General features: G+C 39.3%; 2 protein-coding genes and 1 long non-coding RNA gene across 5 annotated transcripts in view; 1 reads left to right on the top strand and 2 right to left on the bottom strand.

Moving 5' to 3' along the window:
* PKD1L2 (polycystin 1 like 2) overlaps window positions 1-1,710 on the bottom strand; it is a 33,138-nt gene extending 31,428 nt beyond the window's left edge. For all 3 annotated transcript variants that reach the window (XM_042837061.1, XM_042837063.1, XM_042837064.1), the window contains exons 1-2: window positions 1,413-1,710; window positions 700-864 (exon numbers count right to left, since the gene is read on the bottom strand). In XM_042837061.1, coding sequence (XP_042692995.1) covers window positions 700-864; window positions 1,413-1,698 — 451 coding nt within the window. In that variant the 5' untranslated portion in view covers window positions 1,699-1,710. The remainder of the gene's footprint in view (window positions 1-699; window positions 865-1,412) is intronic.
* A 3,682-nt stretch (window positions 1,711-5,392) lies between these two features.
* On the bottom strand, window positions 5,393-6,380 carry LOC122170320. The gene is made up of 3 exons (XR_006171730.1): window positions 6,310-6,380; window positions 6,127-6,232; window positions 5,393-5,466 (listed from the first exon to the last, which is right to left on the bottom strand). It is a non-coding gene; the product is annotated as an uncharacterized LOC122170320 (long non-coding RNA).
* Window positions 6,381-9,490: 3,110 nt separating this feature from the next.
* Window positions 9,491-22,511, top strand: BCO1 (beta-carotene oxygenase 1). The gene is made up of 11 exons (XM_042837065.1): window positions 9,491-9,684; window positions 11,697-11,825; window positions 13,420-13,549; window positions 13,868-14,015; window positions 14,863-15,010; window positions 15,134-15,354; window positions 16,206-16,463; window positions 17,571-17,673; window positions 18,756-18,850; window positions 20,791-20,902; window positions 21,563-22,511. Exons 1-11 carry the CDS (start codon window positions 9,621-9,623, stop codon window positions 21,733-21,735), a joined length of 1,581 nt encoding a protein of 526 aa, XP_042692999.1. The 5' UTR covers window positions 9,491-9,620; the 3' UTR covers window positions 21,736-22,511.
* The last annotated feature ends 216 nt before the right edge of the window (window positions 22,512-22,727 follow it).

Raw genomic sequence — 22,727 nt, 5'->3', positions numbered from 1 at the left:
TGGATTTGAAGACTGTATTAATGAGTCTACAGCCAGACTTGCCATAGAGTGCTTGTGACCTTAGATCTAGTTACAGTTTAAAGTACTTGGTTTATGTGCAAAATGCAAGAAACACGAATTCCCCTCTTATCTATATGTCAAATGGGATAATACTGCCAGCATTCCTTTCCAGGACTGTTTGTTCCAAGCAGTTTAAGGGATGCGATGACCGTACTTTTTCAGTCTGAGCACAAGGAAGAACAGGCTCTTGTCTGTATCCTTGGCCCAGGGAAGCCCTTGAACTTCAACTGATGGAAGGATCTGAGAAGAAACAAGAAAAACTTGCTCTCACATTTGCTTACTTCAGACTGCTAGAACGAGTATCACTGGAAGCCTGGCTGTATTTTTGCTTCCGTGATGAATGGAAATTATTTGGATGGGCTTGCTTTGGCCCATATTTATGATTAGGAATTTAAGAGCAATCACATAGGTAGGTGAGCTCATATTTGTAACCATTCTGAAACCCGGTGATTTTAGGATTCTTCTTTCCTTCAGTTCAGATCTCCAACGAAGTGGAAAAAGAGCACTATTGGGCTTGTATGGTTTTTTGCTTGCTCACTTTTAATAAACTTCAGGTTGTTGCTCAGCCACTTTGAAAGAAGCAAGACAATTTATGCACAATTGTGAATAGAGTAAGCTCACTTCTTGGTTCCATCTTACCAAACTCACAAATGAAGTCAAACTCCTGGCTGCAGTTTTCAGTCACACCCCACTGATACTTGGCATTCTTCAGGATGTATCCACACACAGATGAGAAAGGAGATGGCTGATCCTTGTACCAGTTACTGTAGCTTACATTTGAGGTGTCCAGCCAAATAATTGACCCTGTCAACAAAATATACATTTCCTGAGTGTTTATTTCCCACAGGAAAACAACTAGAGGGTCAGTCTGCAGAACAAATCTGCATCCTCGCTCCTACTGAAGGAAAGGCAGTTTTATCTGCATAGAGATCTTCAATTTAGTTTTACATGAAATCTGACATAACCACTAAAATAGACACTGCTGCTTCCACCCAGACTCTCAGCCTCAAGATTCCACCATTTCCCTTGCATCAGATCTTGCAGCATTTCCCAGCATGATGCTTAGCTTGCTCGTCCACTGGAAAACCAACCCAGCACATATTTTTCACTGGGTCAGCAGGCTGATCTAATGTGTGTTTACAAGAGCAAGATCAAATGCAAATGGTGACAGCATACAACTGAGAAGTGAAGAAGACAATTAAAATATCTTAATACAAATCTAAAGTTACAGCAACAAAAGACAGTGGCTTTTCAGCAGACATCTATAGTAGGATAGATTGCGTTTGTTGTCACGGTAGGTAAGCATCACAGGCTGATAGTTCTAAAGAAGACAAGATTTTAAAATCACCTACCGTCAGTAGTTTCATTCAGCAAGGAGTCTGAAATCAGTCCTATCCACCATTCCTGATCCTCAGCAATATGTTTCTGCAAGAATTCTTGAGTCTCCTCATTTTCAATAAAGACAAGGTGCCCCCCTCCTCTCTCACACCACCTCTGGGCACTTGTGAATGTACGTTGCAGTCTAACAAACTCGTAGCATGAGTGGTTGAAAGCTAGCTGATGTTTTGAGCAAGGGATTTCTTCCTCAGTTGCCAAACATACAGCAAGAGAAATTAGAACTGTGATCCCAAGCCACATTCTCAGCTTAGTGCCCGGTGTGGCACCGGTTGTGCTTATCACATCAACGCTCTTTTTGCTGCCTTTTTCAAAAGCTTGAGTTGTCACGTCATCAGTATTCCTCCTTCTTCTATTCTGTTTGCAACAACAGCTGCAGCAGTACATGGAACAAATGGCCTACATAATGGCGATTGTGTCTGTGGACACACACACCAAATGTTGGTACTAAATCACTGCAGTGGCCATTGTGAGGCCTGTTGTATAAACGTCATTCCATGCAAAGTCAGTTTGAAGAGAGGATATGATAGTATTGCTTTCTTCTTGAGCAGAGAAGATAAAGTTGATGTATACTGTTACTGGACACATGTGAAAGTGAGATAAAGCTTATCCATCAAAGATATCATTGTATGAGCATTAAAGCCGGAGGTCTTTACAATGACAACAGAGACACAACAGTAAGAATAAGGAAAATGAGAAACACAAGAAGTCATTAGATGGGAAAACACACTGTGTTCCTCTAGATACATTTAATAGTTTTGAATTGCTTTGTTTTTAATAATTATTATTCTTTTAGTGTGATTGTTTGAGGTACTTCTTTTGGAGACTAACGTGATGCCTGTAATTATTGTATCATACTCATCCTGCCCACCTGTTTACATACACCAGGGTTAATCTCAGCTATTCCAAGTAGAGCTAATTGTTGTGTTTGTTTAAAGTTCCACACCCATATGAAATGCTCCCATCAGCCCTTAAAAGCTAAGCTGCTTAACTATACAGAGCTACCTCATACCTGCTAGTAAGTGGAAGAGAAAGCTGGAAGTTGATATAGTGATCTGGAAAAATGTAAATACTGCCTTTATCACCAAAGCTAGTTGGGAGCCTTATGTGGACACTGCACCGACTGCTGATGGACTTTGTGAAGCCAGCTCAGCAACACTTAAGAGCTGAAATCCCTCAGTGCTTCTGAACTTCCTTACAGAAGATACCCATTGGATTTGTAAAGCCACTGGATTAGCAGAAACACAGCACAAATAAGGATCTGTAGCTACTGTGATCCTTCTGTCCTTGGTATCAGCTTCACTGAATTTGATGCTCTTAACATTAGCTTATACCATGATAGCCTGACAGTGAAAGAACATACGCTTATATTTGGACTTAGGAGCTTAGGAGCTGTAACAGAGGTGCAGGAAGCAGTGATCTCTGAATTCCCACATTGCAAAAATACCATTTGCATTGCACTGTCACCCTAAAAGCAATGCAGTGTGCCAGTCCAGCTCTATCTCTTACAGCTTTCTTGCAGAGTAATGTATGCGCACTGTATCCAAGAAATGTTTAAGAATGATCTTTAGCCTGAAGACCTTTCTCGACCTTTACTCCAGTCACCTTTCTCAGCTGGATAAAGCAGGATTGTGGTCAGGGTTTTCAAGAGAAAGTTTGCGGGGAAGTGTTTAATGGATGAGACAACAGGAGAGGAAAGGGAAAGAAAATGTAATGCAGGGGAAGGATGATCATTGAGCTTTAGTGGGAGATGCCCCCTCTCCCACTGCAATTGAAAACTGAGATTTGTCTCAGCTATGGAACCCTTGCTCCAGATCCCACATTAATCTCTGATTGATAAAGAGGGCTGTTGTGGCAGATGAGAATGGAATATTCAGTCTGGGATTCCCACCTCTGAGATGGCCACTCCATACTCCAATTGTCTGATGTATCTGGCCCAGTCACTGTCCACACATCCCTTTTCCTGGGAGAGAAGAGAAATATGTCACTGCACGTTTTCATGACATTCCCTTTTAGAGTCCTTGCTTTTCCTTGGGCCATGCTGACTTGCCTGTCTTTGGAGAAGCTGACAGATAGCCCTTCTGTTTTGGTCTCATAGGTGAGAAATGTAAGGATGAAGAAGGAGACTGTCCTTAAATGTGTCTGACTCAGTGATACAGACCGCATTGCCAGTAAGTGCCACTGACTCACATGTGTGATGGATTAATTCTGTAGCATCATCCACTTCTGACTCTGCTGAAAACTTGAATACATGAACACACTGCTACAAATGCCAGAGGTGCCACAGGCTGTCCCCTGTGGATCTGCTCCAAAGTAATTGAAGTTAATGGAAATCTTGTCTCTGACTTTGATGGATTTTGAAACAGGCCTCAGAAAGGACGAGCAATGCTTGGAAATATCTACAAATAAAGCCAAGCTCTTCAAGTGAACATACTGTTAGCAATTTCTACAGCTTGATGATTTTTTTTTCCTAACCTATACTAGCAGTAAATGACTCCTCAACTGCCTGCAGCAGATGGGGAATGGAAGAAAGATAGTTTTCTCTCTTTTGCAGTGTCTTGGTTTCATGCATTTTAGTGTCATTAAATCAGTCTGGCCATTTATTTTGCTTACCACGAGGAAGAGAAAAGCTTTTACAAAGAAGAAAAAATCTGTTAATAGCATCAAAATTAGGAAATAGGTTCCTCAGGAAAAAAAATCCTGAAAGCCTTTTTCACTCCTAACTAAAAAAATGACTTAATTTCAAATAAACGTTGCTCCTGGATTTTTTCATATTATAGGAAACACGCTGTTTGCATTCTGCTTCAACAGAAGTACATTTTTAAAAAGAGTTTTCTTAATGTCAGAAGTTCCCGTGGAAGTTTCCCATTGTGCTGAGATTTGTTCATCTCTGTTCAGTTGTAGCTGTCCACCTGAAAGGCTGTGTACCTTTATAGCACATATTACATACCAGCAGCTCCAACTAAAACACTGTCCAGCAAATATAAGGCTTACAAAACAGTTATGTTTTGCAAGCTTCGACTAGAAATTAATGACAAAGCTTTCTCAATATTTTCACACCCTCACTCCAAGCTGTGATAAAGCTGCACATAGCTCCTTTGTTTATGAGCTCTGTTGCATATGCTGGAATAAGTCTTTCATGTTCCACAGAAATGTTACAGGGAGCCTTGGGATTTTCTGAGGAAAATGAGCTCCAGAGTATCACTGTGCTGTTGGTGCACAGACAAGGAGAGGTGTGGTGTCCACACTGACTTTGTGGTGGTCCTGATTTGTACCCCAGTGCAGCCTCACATCATCCTGTGCTTCAAAGGACCACAGCAGCCCAGCAAGACAGCCTGACAATCCTCCCCCACAGGCCAGAAAGAATTAGATTGGAAGAGTTAAGGAAGTGAAGAGCTGCCAGTAAGAAAGGATAAATCACACCCTTCTTCGTTTTGGCCATTGTTCATTTGCCTGAAGGAGGAGCAAGTTTACTCTCTACAGGACATCCCATCTTTACATTCCTGAATATTACTGGGTGTAATGTATAGATTTTATCTGAAATAGAAATGTATCTCTGTTCTGTGAACATCATATAAATGGAAAACCATTTTACATTACCCTGCCATTTAGGTAGGAAAAAATATGATTTTCAGGTATCACTAACTTGAGTTTAGACTGTGTGTCATATGCACTTCCACCGTGTGCCAAACTGCTTCTTGAAAAGGTCTGTTTCATTATTACCCAAGAAGGAAGTAATGAGTATGGAACAGACTGCCTGGAAAGGTATGGAGAAGAGTACTTATGGACACATAGATCTTCCATATCCACAGAGTGCTTTAGAAGAGTCCATTTATCAACTGCTTTTAGAAGGTGGGTCACAATCAGGCCTCCTTCCTTGTTGATCTCTGGGCTGGGTGTCCTGATTTGTTTGCTGAATCAAAGGGATTTGTTTTTGCTGTGGTTCTAATGTCTAATTTTCCATGTGGTAACAGTGAACTTCCCAGTGAGTCTTGCCAATTGTGATCTTATCTGGTTAAGAAAAACAGAAAATAATTCTTATCTTTATAGGGTGCAATGATTAATTTAGATATGCATACCTGGAATGATAGGGTCAGAGTGCAGATAAGCTGGACTACATTCAGGAGCTGCTGAGTTGGACATAATTTGTGTTTACAGGTTACCTTTTGGCATAGCTGTTGTCTGGATAAGTTCCTGGAGGTCTTCTGAGAAGTGTCCCTATAGAAGCATGTACTGCTACCTTAGGGCTAGTAGCTCGACTTCCTAGCTTGCCATGCAGTTGATACATGTATACCTCCCCCTCTCACAGATAGCTCCTATGTTTTATTGCTGTCCACAGCAGAATCTGGACTATTGGGAAGAAGAGTAAATGTGTGCCACATAAGAACATTAATCAGGCTAGGGCTATTGATAGCTAAGGTTAGACTTGAATTCACATATAAAGTAGCAGAGCTATCTGAAACATCTGCTGACATCTCATGTGTTCTTACTATCATAAGTGGCACAATTTAGATGCGTATGTTAATGCAAGAAATAGTGATTAAAGGCACCCTATCTGGGTAAAACATTAACACTGGTAGATACAAATAGGCTGAACTTTTCCTAGTGCATATACTTAGCAGGCAAAAAAATGGCTTAGATATAAATTACAGCCATTGCAACTTCACTCACATCTCTGCAATCTCTTCAGATTTCTGTGAGCACAGGAGATTTCTGAGGCAGTCCTACGTCCATCTTCTGCTTGTTTTGCTCCGTCTTGACACAAAATATTTCCGAGCTTATTGGACAAGAACATGGAAAAAAAGCTGTGTTACATATTTTCATTTCTCATCAGCAGATTTCAAAGAACCTTACCAAAGAGATCAGCCCCACAGTCCCCGTATTGAGAAGAGGTCCCAGAGGCTGTTTGGGACAGTGCTTTCGTGTTAGGCAGTCTGCACTCAAATACCACCTGACTGAAACCAGAAACCAGTTCTTTCTCACTTTTGATTTGATGTTGTCCCAAAGATGTGCAGTGGGTTAAAGGTAGGACAGTGTGCAGCAACATTAACATTTCTCAGTTTGGATGCCTGTAACACTATTTTTACAGCTTCAGTCAAAGATGAAAATGCTGTCCTCCACACTGGCAGTTGGCCCACTTGAGAACATGTTGCTGAACAAGTAAAAAGCTTTTTACATGTATTTTTACATTCTTGTTTTAGTCAGGTGACATCTGAGTGTAGATTGCTTAACTGCGTCCTTAAATAACAAAACATGTAGGTAGTCTTGGGATGATGATAAGTGCAGGTAGGGTCATGAAAGTCTCATGATGAGGAAGTTTATGTGGGTATTGTGATATTTTACTTATTTGAATGTCTCACATTTAAATGTTTGGGCATTTGAATATTTGAGCATTATAATAAGTGGGTGAGCTCAGTCTGGTTAGGTACGAGTGTGGTTGTGGCAGCAGTTCTGTGCCTCAGTGCTTGCAGAGTCTTAATGCTCAGTTACAGAATGTTCTTATCTGAATGATTAAATCAGTGTTTCTGGTAATATTTGTACATGCTATTGTAAAAAAAAAAAGTTTTATTTATTACAAAATGTATTGAAGTTTCACAAAAAAAACTCACCAAAACCAGTAAAAATAATTAGTTTGATCCAAACAAAGCCCAGTCTGAACAATGTATGGAATCTACTGTTGTTTGACACAAACGATATTAATTGCAATTGGACTTCGACAGTACAAGAGGATTATTCCTCAGTGGTGCTGGCCATATGTCTTTTGAAATGAGATGATGTCAATAAGAGAATATTTAACAGAGAAGAATATTTAACAGAGTTGGAGCTTACATCTCCTGGTACAGTGAGATAGCAGCCAGTATGATTTCAGCAAGAGCAGCCCTAAGTTCCTATCAGCTTTGCTGCTGGAGCCTTTATTTGGTAATAGTAGATAACAGTTATTAGTTGGAAGTTCTTAGCGCAGCCTAAAGATGTAGTCAGGTAATTTGATCTTTGTAAATGGGCTCTAACTATAATCTGAATTCTATAATGGAAAGGTTGTGATTAAAGTAAATTGAATAAGTACTTCTATTTCAATATCAAGATAAGGAATAGGATCGGTCTCTCCCTGATTGAAAAGGCACTGATTTGCTTCTTGTGTAAGCAAACCAAAAGTACAAAGGTAGACATGTGGCAATTACATTATTGTTATAAAAGAAGCTTAATTAACTAACAATTTGAGCTGTACAAATGTTCAACTATTTATACAGCCAGAAAGTAAGCACTGCCCTCTTCTCACTTCTTTCCTTCAGTGCAGACTGTTCCATTAAGCAGCTTCAGCAACATGCCGAAAATCTCACACTACAGAAAACCATCTGTTCTTCATGCAGACAGCACAGTCTGCCCACAGTTATCATGGTCTGAAAAATACTGGGTGTGTGAGTTATTATGTGTCTGGTAAGCCCATCATCAGAGATAGGCAGTCTCTCCAAAATCCAGGAAGGCTTCTAGTTCTATAGGCCCCCTAAAGGCAGCAGCTCCTTTTCTAACCTCTTTCTGTTGTTCTGTATAGGAGTTTTGAGCCAAAACCAAAAAGCAGACATGGAAATATTAATAGGAAACAGTCTCAGATTCATCATAAGGATATGCAATTTCGTGCTGACGAAGAACTTCAGCTCTAAGGGAAGTTGAACTGAACTTCTGATAGTTGAGCTGAACTTCTTTGTTCTTGTTCAAAATAGATGAGAATAAGGAGAAGTGGAAAAGGTTTCTATGCTCTCTAGAACATGGACTTCTGTAACCTCCACCATGCTCTCCCATCAAACACATCTTTGCAAAGGGAGAAGGAACACTGTGAAACAATGAAATTAGAGAAGTCACCTCATCCACACCCCCTTCCTCCAGCGGTTACACGTTATAATTGTAAATAAATACTTGGATGTTAATACAATAGTGTAAAAAGAGGAAAATTGCACAGTTAGCAGTTCTGATTTTTTTATCACTTGTTTCCATCAGTGCTTTCCAAATGGAGACAAAGGCATGCTGTCCTGGTGACTTCTCAAGGTAAAGATAAATCGGCAGATGTGGGGTAAGGATGAGAAGAGCAATGTGTGTGTATAACAGGAGTCTGAGCAGTCACCTGTGGCAGAAATGGTGTTTTCAATACAGCGAGTGTGGATATTTATAAGTGATCTATTAGACTTAGGAATGGATGTTCAAACATTTTGGGAACAACAGTGATTTAGCAGAAAAAAAATCGGATTTTAGGGTAACCTCATATAAAATTGCATAATATATGATTGTGCAAAGAATCTTTTTATCCTTCATGTTCAATGGAGCCTGTGATTTCCTCTGCAATCACATGCTTTATATTGAAATAATTCTTTTCCTAGAGGATTTTAAAATTAACAACATTGAACTCAGTTAAGTACCTTATCTTGAAAGAAATGCATGAAGTTAAAAATCCCCCTTCTTCTTAATTATTCCTGCCATACTTTCGCAGACTTCAAGGAGCTGATAACCAGGTGGAATCAGGTCACATATGGGAGAATGTATAATAGTGTCTATTTGTAAACAGGTGTTTAATCCAAAGGTGTGCTGCTCAGTTTGCTCTGGAGCTGTTTGTACTTAAAGAAAAAAACCTCATAGTTGTTCAGCAGCGATATTTTGGGAGTTAATAGAACAGCCCAGGTTAGATTTGGCAGAATGGAAAGAAACCGATGACACTCCATTGTCTATCACTCCCAACAAGACAAATTCAGAACGGTGGGTAGAGCTTTCTTCTGTTTTTCTCTCTGCTCCTGCCAAGCAGGCCAGGCACCCCTACAAACAGCTCTGATTTTCTCTGCAATGCTGAAGGTGATATTTCAGTTTCCTTTTACCTTTGGTGTTCCTGGCTGCTTGAGCTATCTTCACACAAAGCAAACAGGTGAGCTGTGCTCCTCTAACATCAAACTAGTGAAAGAGTTAAAGGAATGTGCGAGAATTATTGTGTATGTGTTAGGGATTAAAGATCAACTGTTATAAGTTGTCGATCTATAAGCCAGCAGCCATTAGCTCGAGTTGCACTTTAACCTCATCCTTCTATGTAACAGGAAAGAGCTGTTCTTAGCCCGGAGAGGAGGGAACCGCTACGCCTGCAGGAGCAGCTGGGTCGAGGACGCAGGAACTGTTCGGTTACGTGAGCAATGGAGACAATATTTAGCAGAAACAAAGAAGAACATCCAGAGCCCATAAAAGCTGAGGTGCAAGGTAAGTGAATGATAAACTCCTGTGTTTTCAAGTATATAAAACATTGAAACACTTGCTCTCTCAAAGCAACGCAGAAAAGGGAAACGGGAAGTGAGAAACGTCAGTGAGTTTTGTTTAAAGGACTGAGCTCAGACCTTATTTGTGCCCCTAACCATGGGATTTTTCTCATTTAATGGGTATTTCTACGTGCTTTTTCAGAAAGTCTGTCTGAACAGGATTCACTGAAGTTGGTGGTGAGGGACAAAATCTCAGCATTTAATCTGGTGGCACTCCCTCCCCCATGGTTCCGTACAGACTTTCGTTTTCTCCTCTCCGTAACCCTTCACTACCCTCTCTAGGGTACAGAAGGTACTTTTACTAGAAGGCATTCTAGCAAAAATGCAGAGTATACTCCAGTGAGATAGCCAGAAGTGGCTTTCTAGGTACGAAGACTTGATCAATTTAGCCTTTTTTTCTGCTTTTTTCACCTTGAAGAAGAGGGACTTAAAGAGATTTTTGCTGCAGCTACAGGAGAGGTTTGTTGTTGAGTACCTCTTTCTAGCACATATGCATATAGCAGGCATCTAAGACCAGTTTTAAAGTCAGTTCCCAGGTAGGTCATATCAGGTACATAATTACATGGCTATGTTGTTGTTGTTCAGCTTGGTGGCTGAATTGAAAAAGATTTTGTTTCAATGTGCTTTGTTTAAATTGGAGGTGATTTTATGCCTTTCAAATGTTTGTCACTCAAAATAAAAGCTTAGTATTGAAATATATGAATTTGTTTGCAAGCAACAACTTTTACTACAATTTATCTGTGTTATGGAATGGTTTATTTGAACAAAAACTGAACAGTTGAGTAAATTAAATTAATATATTACTTCAGTGGTAATGGTCATTCAGTATTTACCAGTAGTGAAAATTAAAGAGGACTCTGACCTCTTCACGTGTACTGTCCTGCCCGTGAACTGTCTCCTTGTTACTCAATATGTGCACTGTAAATATGACCCCTTAACGCCAACGTCAGACATAAAACTCTTGTTGTCCTAAAGACTGTACAGCCACATGAACATCCCATCCTCCACGGCTGTGACAGCTCGTACTCTTCCAAATATTTGGAGATTTTGCTGTCATTCTCGTGTCCTCATGCAGTACAGAAAAGCTTTATTATTTTCACTGTAGATAAAAGCACGAGGCAAAAAAGAGATGCAGTCCAGATCTGTAAAGCTGTTTAAGCACTTAAAAATGCTGACTGATACCTATTGTGATTTGCAGATGTTCTTAATTCCCACTTACATGAACTTTCATCTGAAAACTTCAAAGTATGTCAATTTTCTCTATGACTTTTATACTGCAACTGTGTCAGAAATTACACTGAATTACACCAGAAGATTCAGAAGTTGCATCAAGTCTACGGTGCCTTAAACAAAAGACTACCTTTCTTTTTTCCCCATTATTCCTGTCCTGGAATTCCTTGTGCATCTTTCTTCTCATTTAGGGAATATATCTCTCTATTAGACATCTGTATAAAGATACGCATGCCTATTTACAGATGGATAGATAGGTAATATCTAGAGACATCTAAATATATAGATAAAAATTTTTAACTCTGACACCTCATTTGATGTAATGAAGACCAGTACAAGTCACACATCCTATAAAATATGTTGATTTCTGAGAAGCTCTAGCTTTTCCTGGCATGAGTAAAAAGGATTAAACACAGATCTGTAAAAACTGAGTGCAGGGAAGAAAAGGCCCAACTCTATTTTCTTCCTGGCTTTAAGCAATTTCCAGCAGTCTTTTGCTCAAGTGATAGTGTCATATCACAAAATTTATGCAGAATATTACTAGCAACATTTTTTAGCAGGTTGTGCTTTAGTTATCCGAAACAGAAACATAATTATTTGCTACTACAGATGTAGACTTGCATTCACAACCCATCTGTCTATGAAGCCTATGCCCTTAGTAAAATTGTCCTGCAGCATGCTCCTTTCCTAAAGGAATGAATACTGGAATGCTCCTTTTGTTCTCAGGTCAGTTGCCCACTTGGTTGCGAGGAGTACTTCTCCGAAATGGCCCAGGGATGCATACGATAGGGGACACTAAATACAACCACTGGTTCGATGGCTTGGCTCTGCTGCACAGCTTCACATTTAAAAACGGTAAGTTATTGCACGTCAGATCACAGAAAGATAAACAAACCAAACACTGGTGTTGCCAATTCTGTTCTGAGTTAGATTAGCACTAATCGTATAACCAGACATTCCAGGTGTCTGGTTATAACCCTGCAAAAAAACAGCCATGTAGGCGCTGTGTGCTGGTGAGTCTGTCACAGCCAGCAGTCAGAGCAGGTGAGCTGTTCCTTGTAGGTTCTTTGTGAGAGAGGGCTGTGCACACATCAGTGAGGAGAGCCTGTGTTTCCGATTCTGGCACTGCTCTGGTTTGTGTGTGTTAGGTGCCCAGTCACAACACTGAGCTCTAGAGGGGCTGCTTCTTGATGCCAGGATCTCAGATGTAGCTGCGTCCTCCAGTTACAGCCCTTCCCTCCTGACATAAATGGAGATGGAGAAGAAACTGTTGTGATGGTTCAGTGGGCAGTGTTATCTCTGGAACAATTACATGTTTTAAGACCAACTTCACGAAGTCATGCAAGCAAAACCACAGTTCTTTGGCTGTGATAACTGAGGCTAAAAGTTGTTTCAGCCACACAGTGTGAGCAAGGGCCAATTTCTGCCTCTTGTCTGCAGAATGGAGTGTCTGAAATGATAACACACAGTAAAGTGTCTCCAAACGTACACTCACACCTCAATCTCCGTAACAGCAGCTGAGGTGTCTCTCCAGGGCTGTTCTCCAGGGCAGATTACGTTGTCCTTTCTGAAGAGCCAAAGTTCAACGCTGTCTGCGCTGTGGGATGGCGTGCAGCCAGCTCTAAGCAGGTCACCGCAGGGCAGCATTTGCTTTCCACACGCACCAAGAGGGCCATTTCTCATAAACATTGAAGTGAAAGCGTTTTCTGTTGCTTCAGTACTTTTCAGTGTGAGGCAGGATGTTTTACATCTATTCTTCCCGCAGAAAGTACAGTTCTGTAAAAGAACTGAGATCACCCTTGTCGTTCTCCATTCCTTTTTAGTTTTCATTTCTGTAACTCTAGGCTTTTGGTGCAGCTGCAGGTTCTCCTAGCCTGACCAGGTCTACATCACCAAAAAATAACATAAAGTAATGAGCAGTGTTTTTTAAATTGCTACTTGTTTTACCTCCCTGATGCAAACAGAGCTCAGCTATCTCAAGTATATCAGTGCATTAGATCAGTTAGTGCCAAAGTTGGTTCCTTCAAGCAGTGTGCTACTCTGACATCAATAGCAAAGTGTAAGTTTTGCCAGTACTAGAGATTTACCACCACCCACACATTGCTGCACAATTAATCATTTTTACACTGATTCCTTTGGTTTACTGAAAGAATTTATCCAAGTCCATTCTTTCTTCACCCTAGACCCCAGTATTGTCCAAGCTTGATGGTAATTGAGGAAGGTAATGAAATTGTTGCTGATCTCAGCAGCCACAAGAACAATCCTTGGTTCCTCTAGACATCTAGACAGCTGAGATTGCTTTCCATAGCAGGGATTTAGACAGCCTGATCCATTGCAAACTTTTCTTTGCTAAAGGACATCTGCTTAACAGATTCTTTCTCTATCTTTGTGCCAGTTTTCTAAAAAACTTAGCATGAAATGTGATTGAAGTCCATTTGGCCTTTGTCAGGTGAAGTTTACTACAGAAGTAAGTACCTCCGAAGTGACACATACAGCTGCAATATAGAAGCAAACCGAATTGTGGTGTCCGAGTTTGGAACCATGGCTTATCCAGATCCATGCAAAAACATATTTGCCAAGTAAGCAATGCTTTCCCCAACAGGGTGCTGCTATCTCTCTCTCTCTCTCTCTCCAGCATGGCTGTCTTTTCTGTTTACTCTTGACAGATGTATACAAATACGAATTTTGTTTTGTAAATTTACAATTTCCACATAGTGATAAGGTCAGGAGTGATACCCGGTACCGTATGCTCTGTGGATTACTCTAAGGCAAACATGATAATTCCACTTTGTCAGTAGTGTTGTCTGTTTTCTTCACCAGTGCAAGTAGATTTTGTTGTAGTTTTGAACAGGCAAGTACTTTCTTTTCTTTCTAATATGACATTTCCCTCCCCTCAGGGCATTCTCATACTTATCTCACACCATTCCTGAGTTCACGGACAACTGCCTGATCAACATTATGAAAAGTGGGGATGATTATTATGCTACCAGTGAGACTAACTTCATCAGAAAAATTGATCCACAGACTCTGGAGACACTAGAAAAGGTATGAATGTCTGTGTGTCGTTCTGGTTCCCTGCCTGCAAGTTAAATCTGCAGCACACAAAATTGGAAAGATGTATTTCCTCCTATGTCCAGGCTAGCAGAGTAGACTTTTTTGAAATTGTGGTAAAATGAAATGGTGAAGATTCATGTAAGAATTGTTCATGTAAGAACTCAGGAGTTCAAAAGAAAATCCCAAGCAGTTTAGAGAAAAGTGGGGCTTTGGGCAATTGCACAGCTGTACACAGTGTCGTGAGGCTTCAGGCATAATTCCACATATCGTGCTTATGACGTGATTATTTTGGATGATTTCCATTATAAATGCATCTGTAGTTCTGAAGTGATTTATGTAATTAACAGTTTGGTAGGTCATTTATTTGATGACTTTTCAAGTGCCTTATGCAAGCTATTACTTAATTATTAAAAGTAAATGTGGACATACTGAATATTGATTTTTTCCTGTCGTACACTGTGGTTTGAGTACAGTTTCCTTAAATTGAATAGAAATAATTTTGTTCCAGAAAATTGTTAGACTCATTGCCCTGTTAAATAACTGCTCTCAGAATGAAATGGGCATTTTCAGAGTAATGCCTTTAGCCAACCACCCTGCTGTATTGTGTGGCTACAGCAGAGGGGTGAATTCAGTTTCTGTAGTTTGTTTAGCCTCAAATTAGGAAATGATTTGAGAACCTGCATGAGTTATGTGACTTAAATGATGAATTTTCAAGACCTCCGGGGGGCACCAGTATAAGGCTACCAGTGCAGAAGGGCGGGTGGATTTGTGCCATTAGCTATGATCAATTTTAATGTACTTACACATCTCTAAATTCTCCTACTGTATCATCTTCCAGGTAGACTACAGCAAATACATAGCTGTAAACATGGCAACTGCTCACCCACACTACGACAGTGCTGGAAATATTCTCAACATGGGTACTTCAATTGTTGATAAAGGGAGAACAAAATATCTTCTCTTTAAGATCCCCTCCTCTGTACCAGGTAAGATATGGCTTTTAGCAGTATTTCTTAGAAACTTGTCAACATTTTCTTTTCTTCTAAGGTTAAGGGGTGAAAACACAAGATTTTATAAATGTAATTTTACTTTTTCTTATTTCTGTTCAGAGAACGAAAAGAAGAAATCTAGTTTTAAACACACAGAAGTAGTATGCTCCATCCCTTCTCGCTCCCTGCTCCAACCAAGTTACTACCACAGCTTTGGAATGACAGAGAATTATATTGTGTTCATAGAACAGCCATTCAAGCTGGATATTGTCAAACTGGCTACTGCCTACATCCGAGGTGTGAACTGGGCTTCCTGCCTTGCCTTTCATAAGGAGGATAAGGTATTCTGTCTGATGCTGAGCAATGGAGTCGGCCAGGCCAGCAACCTGTTGTTACTGTTGCTGCTCTGTTTTTTGTCAAGTTCATTAATTTCAGTAATAACACTTTCTTTAAAAGCTCTTACTGTCATGTTGCACTTTTTTCAAACTAATGTTGTATTTTTTAAATATTATCTCCCATCTCCAGAAATTTCACAAATACTGATGCTGAAGTGACAGTTTGGCATAGTCAAAATGTGTGCAAGAAGAGAAAATAAAACTGCTCTAACATCCCAGGCATGTACAGCTGCTCCTGCTCCATACGAAATGCTGTACAGTGTGGATGAAATCTGTTCTAGATCCATTTCATCAGATTAAGTAGAGACAGATTCGTGGAAAAGCCTGAATTCAACAAAAGGACAGTCTGTTTTGTTGAGGCAATTAAGGGGAAAAAACCTCTTTCCTGAGGACCTGATTTCCATATTTTGTGACCCACAACTTGGGGAAAGTGCTGGAGAAGAGGGCACTGACACAGAAGAAGACAGAGACTCGATGCTAGGGCAGAGTTATGTAAATTAAAAATAGGCCAGGGGATTTTCCAGGTTTACTGGAAAACTTCTACCTTCAGCTTGGCCCAAACAGCAATGTGCAACAGTGACATGAGTTTGGAGCACTTCCACACTCATTTTCTACTGCATTTTTTTGGTCTCAAGATTGGAACCTCTCACCTCCTAGCAGCAAATCCCGAATTTGTAATATGCTTCAGTAGAAACAGGCAGTGGTTTAGAATGTAGATGGCTATCTTAGAAAAATAATTTCCTATGTAACTGTTTGCTGATCATTACTGGCTTTACGTAATGTTCGCTGTCTTTCAGACGTGGTTTCACTTTGTAGACAGAAAGACAAAAAAAGAAGTATCCACCAAGTTTTACACTGATGCTATGGTGCTTTATCACCACATAAATGCTTATGAAGAAGACGGCCATATTGTTTTTGATATCGTTGCCTACAAAGACAATAGCTTGTATGATATGTTTTACTTGAAAAAACTGAACAAAGACTTTGAAGACAACAACAAGCTTACCTCCATCCCAACCTGCAAGCGGTTTGTTGTGCCTCTGCAGTATGACAAGGTAGGAAGAAAAGGGCTTTTTAAACTGCTCTTTGTTCAGTAATGTCAAATGATCAATTAGGAAAGTGGGTGGATGAGCAGTTGCCAGCCCTCTTGTGCAAATTTTTAGTTCTTTAAAAATAACACATTCACAAAGTGTTCAGGAGTTTTGTTTTTTGCATGTGTTGTGAGAAATGGCAATGAGCAGTTGGACCTACTGTTACATGGGTGGAGGTTCTGATACCATCATTTATGGAGATTTATGGAGGGTTGTTGAGCATGTATCATTTCCTTAACAATGCAATTATTTGTAAGATGCTGTAAAATATGAGCAGATATATCAATTTGACATTGGTTAGAAAGGTATTCATGAGATTTTGCACAATATGATTTTTTCACTTTACTGGAAGCCTATATAAAATATATTCCCACTCCCCACTGTTGCAATAGCTTTATTAAAATGAGAAGATTTCAGTTAAGTGCAAGATTTACTAGCATGAGGAATGATCTTATCTTTCAATATAATTTAAAACATCATTTTACAGCATTGTTTGCAGCAAAGATTATATACTGGCCAGCAACTTGGGCAAGTTTCTGCTTGATTCCTTTGGAACGGATAATACTTCTTCCTCCTACATCCCAGAATCTTGCTGGCTTTTCGTGTCTCAAAAACTTATGTGGCAAGGGCAAAGGATCTGTTGGATCTCAACTATCCTACCTATGCTGCAGTGTTAAACATTCAGCTGTAGTATACTAAAAACAAGAACGCACCTTAACTTTGGTGATTTTTAGTGTGAATTTTATCCCTAACATTTTCAAGCCTATCTCCATTAATTAAATACACAAACTGTATCATCTATTTATTGTGCTTCTGGAACACAGCCATATCTCTCTAAACCTTTCTAAATGCTCACTGTGATTCAAAGCAGTTACACAATGATACATTCAAGCCCTCTGAGTATAATCAGATTTCTAAAGAGAAGGTCAGAATCTAATGTTACAGGATAAATGGAGGAACTTCATGAACCAGGAATATCTGTGTTAATCCCAAATTTGTCCGTGTTAATATCAAACCTGATGAAAGTTCTAAATTAGAAACACATACATTTTCAGCATACCTCTCTTTCAGGATGCAGAAGTAGGTTCTAATTTAGTCAAACTTCCAACTTCCGCGACTGCTGTAAAAGAAAAAGATGGCAGCATCTATTGCCAACCTGAAATATTATGTGAAGGTAAGAAATGTCTGTTACACAGATCTCAAATGTGTTCCTTTACACACTTACACTTAGATGTATTCTAACAATGCCTAGCAGCTGTATGTCAGATCTTTATAAAGCTGAAAGTAACAAAAGCTTTAATTAATATGTTTTGCATAATATGGACAATATCTTTCTTATTTCACTCCTTGGGGTCCATCCATTAATATAAGACCCTTCAGACCATTCAGAGGCAGTATTTAGAAGCTGAGTTGTTAAGCTAGGGAATAAGTGAATTGTTGTGACTTATAATGGTACCCCAGTTCTAGAAACATTTATATTTAGAAAGTTCAAAATACCACTGTGTCGAAGACAGAGAGCTTCACTTTGCAAGTGACAGACAGATCTGTGCCTGCTTACTGGAGATCTGCACAGCTTTTTAAAAGGATTGCAAGAGATCTCCTAGGTCAGGTAAATCCTGGTTCCCAAACAGCATCGCTCCGAAAGGTGAACATCCCAGCACTCTGAGGAAGGGGTTGCTGTCACCTGGATACGTATTCATCAATCATGAAATCTTTTAAATATCTGCAGTTATATCAGTTTTATATTGCTCTGGGGTCCCAAGCCTGATCTTACAGCTATTAATGTGGCTTGCAAATCTACCTGTACCGAGGTCTAAAATTGGTAACTTCAGTTATGTGCTGTATTTTATGAGTTTTACCTGTGAGAGTGGATACTTAAATTTTATGAGGGGTAATAACAGGAATTTGTAAAGGTATGGATGTGCTTAAAGAGAAAGTTGTTTCTTAGAATGTTACCCTCCAATTATATCTCAGAAGCTCACATGTAATGTGTTTATGAAACAAATGACATGATGCTAATCATTTCCAGTATAATGGATTCCCAAGAATGAAAAATTACCATTTTTGAACAAACTGGCTTGGCTTAACTGGGCTCTGTTAATACCATCATTGGCTTTTTAGAAATTCAAACATATAAAATCTGTTTGAAATGCTGTCAACATTTTTTTTCACAGGGTAAGATTCATTGGCCTATGTAAGTGTATGCTCAGAATTGTACTTCTTTTGTTGCTAAGTCTTGGGCTTTATTTTACCTAGGAATAGAGCTGCCTCGTGTCAACTATGACTACAATGGCAAAAAATACAAATATGTCTATGCAACAGAAGTCCAGTGGAGTCCTGTTCCTACAAAGGTATCACTAACACTTACAAAGTCAGCAACAGTATATATATAACACAAATCAAATGTTAGCAGTTATAAGTAGACCATGCTTCAGTCTGGCCCAAAATACAGTGTCATCTGCAGTCATCAATCCAAATTGAAAGGGGGGGCTTCTGAGGACAGAACTGAAACTGATAAAGCTTCTAAATGACAGCAATGCAGCAGTGTACTGTGATAATAAACTTCAGCACTTGAAAGCACTGAGATTAAAAGTTGGGCACATATGTTAGCTTACTGGTATAATTGAAACAGTCCCACTGGGCCAAACTATGGAAGAAGTACATCCTTGTTTTGTTAGTTGAAGCTATGGAACTCTGTTGCCAGCTGTTCATAACATGTAGCTCCATAAAGAGCAAACAAGTGGTTTTTTAGGTGTGTGACTTGAGATTGGATGCTGTAATGTTCAATAGAGAATCAGTTTCTATTAAAACTTTTCCCATTTGTGAGTCATCCACATGCAAAGCAATAGGAAATGGCTGAATTCTCATAAGGGTGAGCTCAAGTTGTATCATTTCTCTTGTGAAGTATGGATAAAGTCAGGCTTCTTTATCCATTTTTTAATTTCCAGTCTTCTGAATACAGCAGTTACAGAGACCCTCACTTTTCTGCTCAATTTGACTGAACTTCTGTCATGTGCCAATACCTACAAAGGAGAGAGTAGCAGAAAGGAAGAGCATTAGGCAGACACATATCTGTAATAATTGTTTGGTTTTTTTCCCTTAGGAAACTCAGCTAAAACAAGAAGTTATTAAAATAATATATAATTTTTCAGAAAGCTTTTTCCTTTGCTAGAGAGCTAGTTCTGTGTAACAGGATAGCAAATGTGTATGGCACTCTGTGTATGGCAGCTTCTTAGGAGACAGCTTTGAATTACCAACAGATTAAGGTGAAAAGTACTGCTAGTGAAGGAGTATTGCACACACAGACTCACACTTTATAATTACTGTACTGAGAGCAAATTGAGATCACTCTTGGCTCTATATAATTACCACCTCTGATTACAAAATAAAGCTGGATTTCTTCACTATGCAAGAAAATTTATTGCAGAACATTTGACATTGAGCAAATAAGCACATTTGTGATTTCCAGTGCAGATAATCTCTGCCTGACTTAAAACATAATCTGACAGCAGTTTATATTTATATTGCTGCTTATTCACATCAGTTTTTCTTTAACGAATGCGGTCACAACAACAACCATGTATGATCCTTAGGTCAGTGAAACTGCTGTCATCTTGGATATAAGGGAAAATTCTTTCTCCAATGCTTAAATGCTTTCATTTTTGTTTGAAGTTATTTTTTGGAGTGAACATTAAAGGGGAAAGGAATAAAACTGCATCTGGATGTGAAGAAAAAGCACTTAACTTATGTGGAAGTGTGTCCCCAGTGGAAGGTGGTTTGAGCAGGCGCCTGAGCCATTAATGAGATGAAAAGCTGTGCCCTGTTCCTTTGGTTAATGCCAGTGTCTGTGTGGAATTCTTGCTCCATTGGTTTAACCTTTACATCACTATTAATAGCCCTTGTTCTGGCATATATACCCCGATTAACAATAGAAGGCCTTGAGGAATATTGAGGTCACAACAAAAGGAAAATAATTCACAGGATTAGAAATTGGAAGGTTTAAATCCTGTTTCCTGCTTTACAACAGAACTGCAGTCATTTGGGGCAAGTCACTTCAAAGTGCTGTGCTGTGCACTCTTCTCTGTATGGGGAGGATGTTATTTAGCCATGATGCAGGGTAAGCAAATCTTACCACCTATTAGGATTTGTCAAATACTTCACGCCCAACAAGGGAAGATGTAATTGCAATGTAATGAAGTGGTATCTATGCCTTTTTTAACACTACTAAAATAGTCTCTATAAAATCAACCACTGTCACTGACACTTTTCTTTTCTGATCACAACAACTTAGATTGCGAAACTGAACGTCCAAACAAAGGAACTGCTGCACTGGGGAGAAGAGCACTGCTGGCCCTCAGAGCCCATCTTCGTTCCCAGCCCCGGTGCAAGAGAAGAGGATGAAGGTAAAATAGCAACAACATTTTGAAAGCTGGGTTTTGCATTAAGTCTTAAAAGTTTCTTTGTTGTCAGTCAGAACAAGGCAGCTAGGCCGATGTTTCTGCAGATCAATTAGAATTACTGCCAACCGTTTTACTCCTGCAGACTAAAGACAGATCAGTGACAGAGCAAAAGGAACTTGCATGAAGTCCCACACTATTCATAAACAGTAAAATCCATGCTTAGGACTTTCCAGATTGCCACTGGGAACTAGACTTATCAAGTGAAGAAGCTGGAGCTGTGGAAGTCAGTGCTGTTACAAATGAGAACACAAAGTGGCATTGCAAGTCTCCCTGTAATCTGGATCCGGTTCTGTTCTGAGGCGGCTCCTTGCAAAGACAAATGATAAATAGCTGAAAGGATGTTTCCCAAGCTTCACTACTCAGTTGCCTAACAAGACTGTCAGAGACACAGTTCAGTGTTTGCTTGCTGCAGGCAGGCCAGGTAAAGGAACAGAAGAGAACCATTCAGTAGTTCCTCAGCTCCCCCAGTCAGACTTCATCTAGTAAGCACTTTCAGTTTGTGTCCTCAGATTCCTAGCAAACAAGACTCATTTCCTGACAGTGTTATGTTTTCAGCTTGGTGTAACCAGTATGAGCTTCTAATTCTCCACTTGTATGTCACAGGTGTTGTTTTGACCTGTGTTGTGGTGTCTGAGCCAAACAAAGCACCCTTCCTACTCATCTTGGATGCTAAAACATTCAAAGAATTGGGCCGAGCCACTGTTAATGTAGAAATGCATCTGGACCTGCATGGAATGTTTATACCACAGAATGATTTGGAGGCTGAGATGGAGTAAAGCCCTATTTATCCCATTACACAAACTGAGACAGCTTTCTACTGAGTGTGGGATAATATCCCTTTTATCATTCAAGAACAACCATATTATGACACAAAATGACTGTATATAATCTCTTAAATAATAGATACAATCCTTTTAAGACACAGCAATGACTTTTACTACAGGTAACGAGATGCACAACTGGCACATAACTATTCCAAAAGAAGAATGATTGGTATTTTAAAAGTGCTAATGTTGTACATAACTGTGGTAGAGGGAACTGGAGAGAAAGGTAATGAGAATATTTAAGTAGAATATAGATTTCTGAGCAAATGAAGTACAGTATTTATAGTGTGATGCATGGCATGAGTCACACAGGTCTGGAGCTTGTGCATCTTTCAGAGATCATTTCAAGATTGCAGCTTGTGATGCAAGTTTTCTCCAGACAGAAAACGTCATTTTAAACCATCTGCTACTGGTAATTAATACCAATGCATTTTCTTGGTGCTTAATTTCCACTTTAACCAAAGTTAAGTATTACATTCAGGTGCTACAACTTTCTAATTTAAAACTGAAACAAACAAGCAAACAAAACTTGCTTTGCTAATAATCCCATACTTTTCCTTTTTATGATGACAAAACCAAGTACATATGTAGCATTATGTAGCATTCAGTTATACTTCAGTGCTATTCTATCCTAATGTTGTAAGCAATTTGTACTTAAATCAGTTTTCCTTGACAATATCTAACATAACATTTCATGTAATTAAATGAGTATGTTGTCTAAAGATGAATAGAAGTGTATCTTTCATTAATATTGTTATTTGTGTTACTAACACAATGCATATGAATGAGAGCAATATATTTCTAGAATAACTCAGATATATGTTCAACAATTTCTTTAAAAGTTTAAAGATAAAAGTTTATTTTCTGATGGAGGTTGAATCATAATGAGTGAGAAAACTGGGTATCCATCCATCCATCCATCCATCCATCCATCCATCCATCCA

This window comes from Centrocercus urophasianus, unplaced genomic scaffold (genome assembly GCF_019232065.1).
Source record: "Centrocercus urophasianus isolate 14NV4802_14NV808 unplaced genomic scaffold, USGS_Curo_1.0 seq_664, whole genome shotgun sequence".
In the NCBI taxonomy this organism is placed as follows: Eukaryota; Metazoa; Chordata; class Aves; order Galliformes; family Phasianidae; genus Centrocercus; species Centrocercus urophasianus.
The sequence above is the reverse complement of the archived record's forward strand: the minus strand, read 5'-3'. Positions and strand labels throughout refer to the sequence as shown.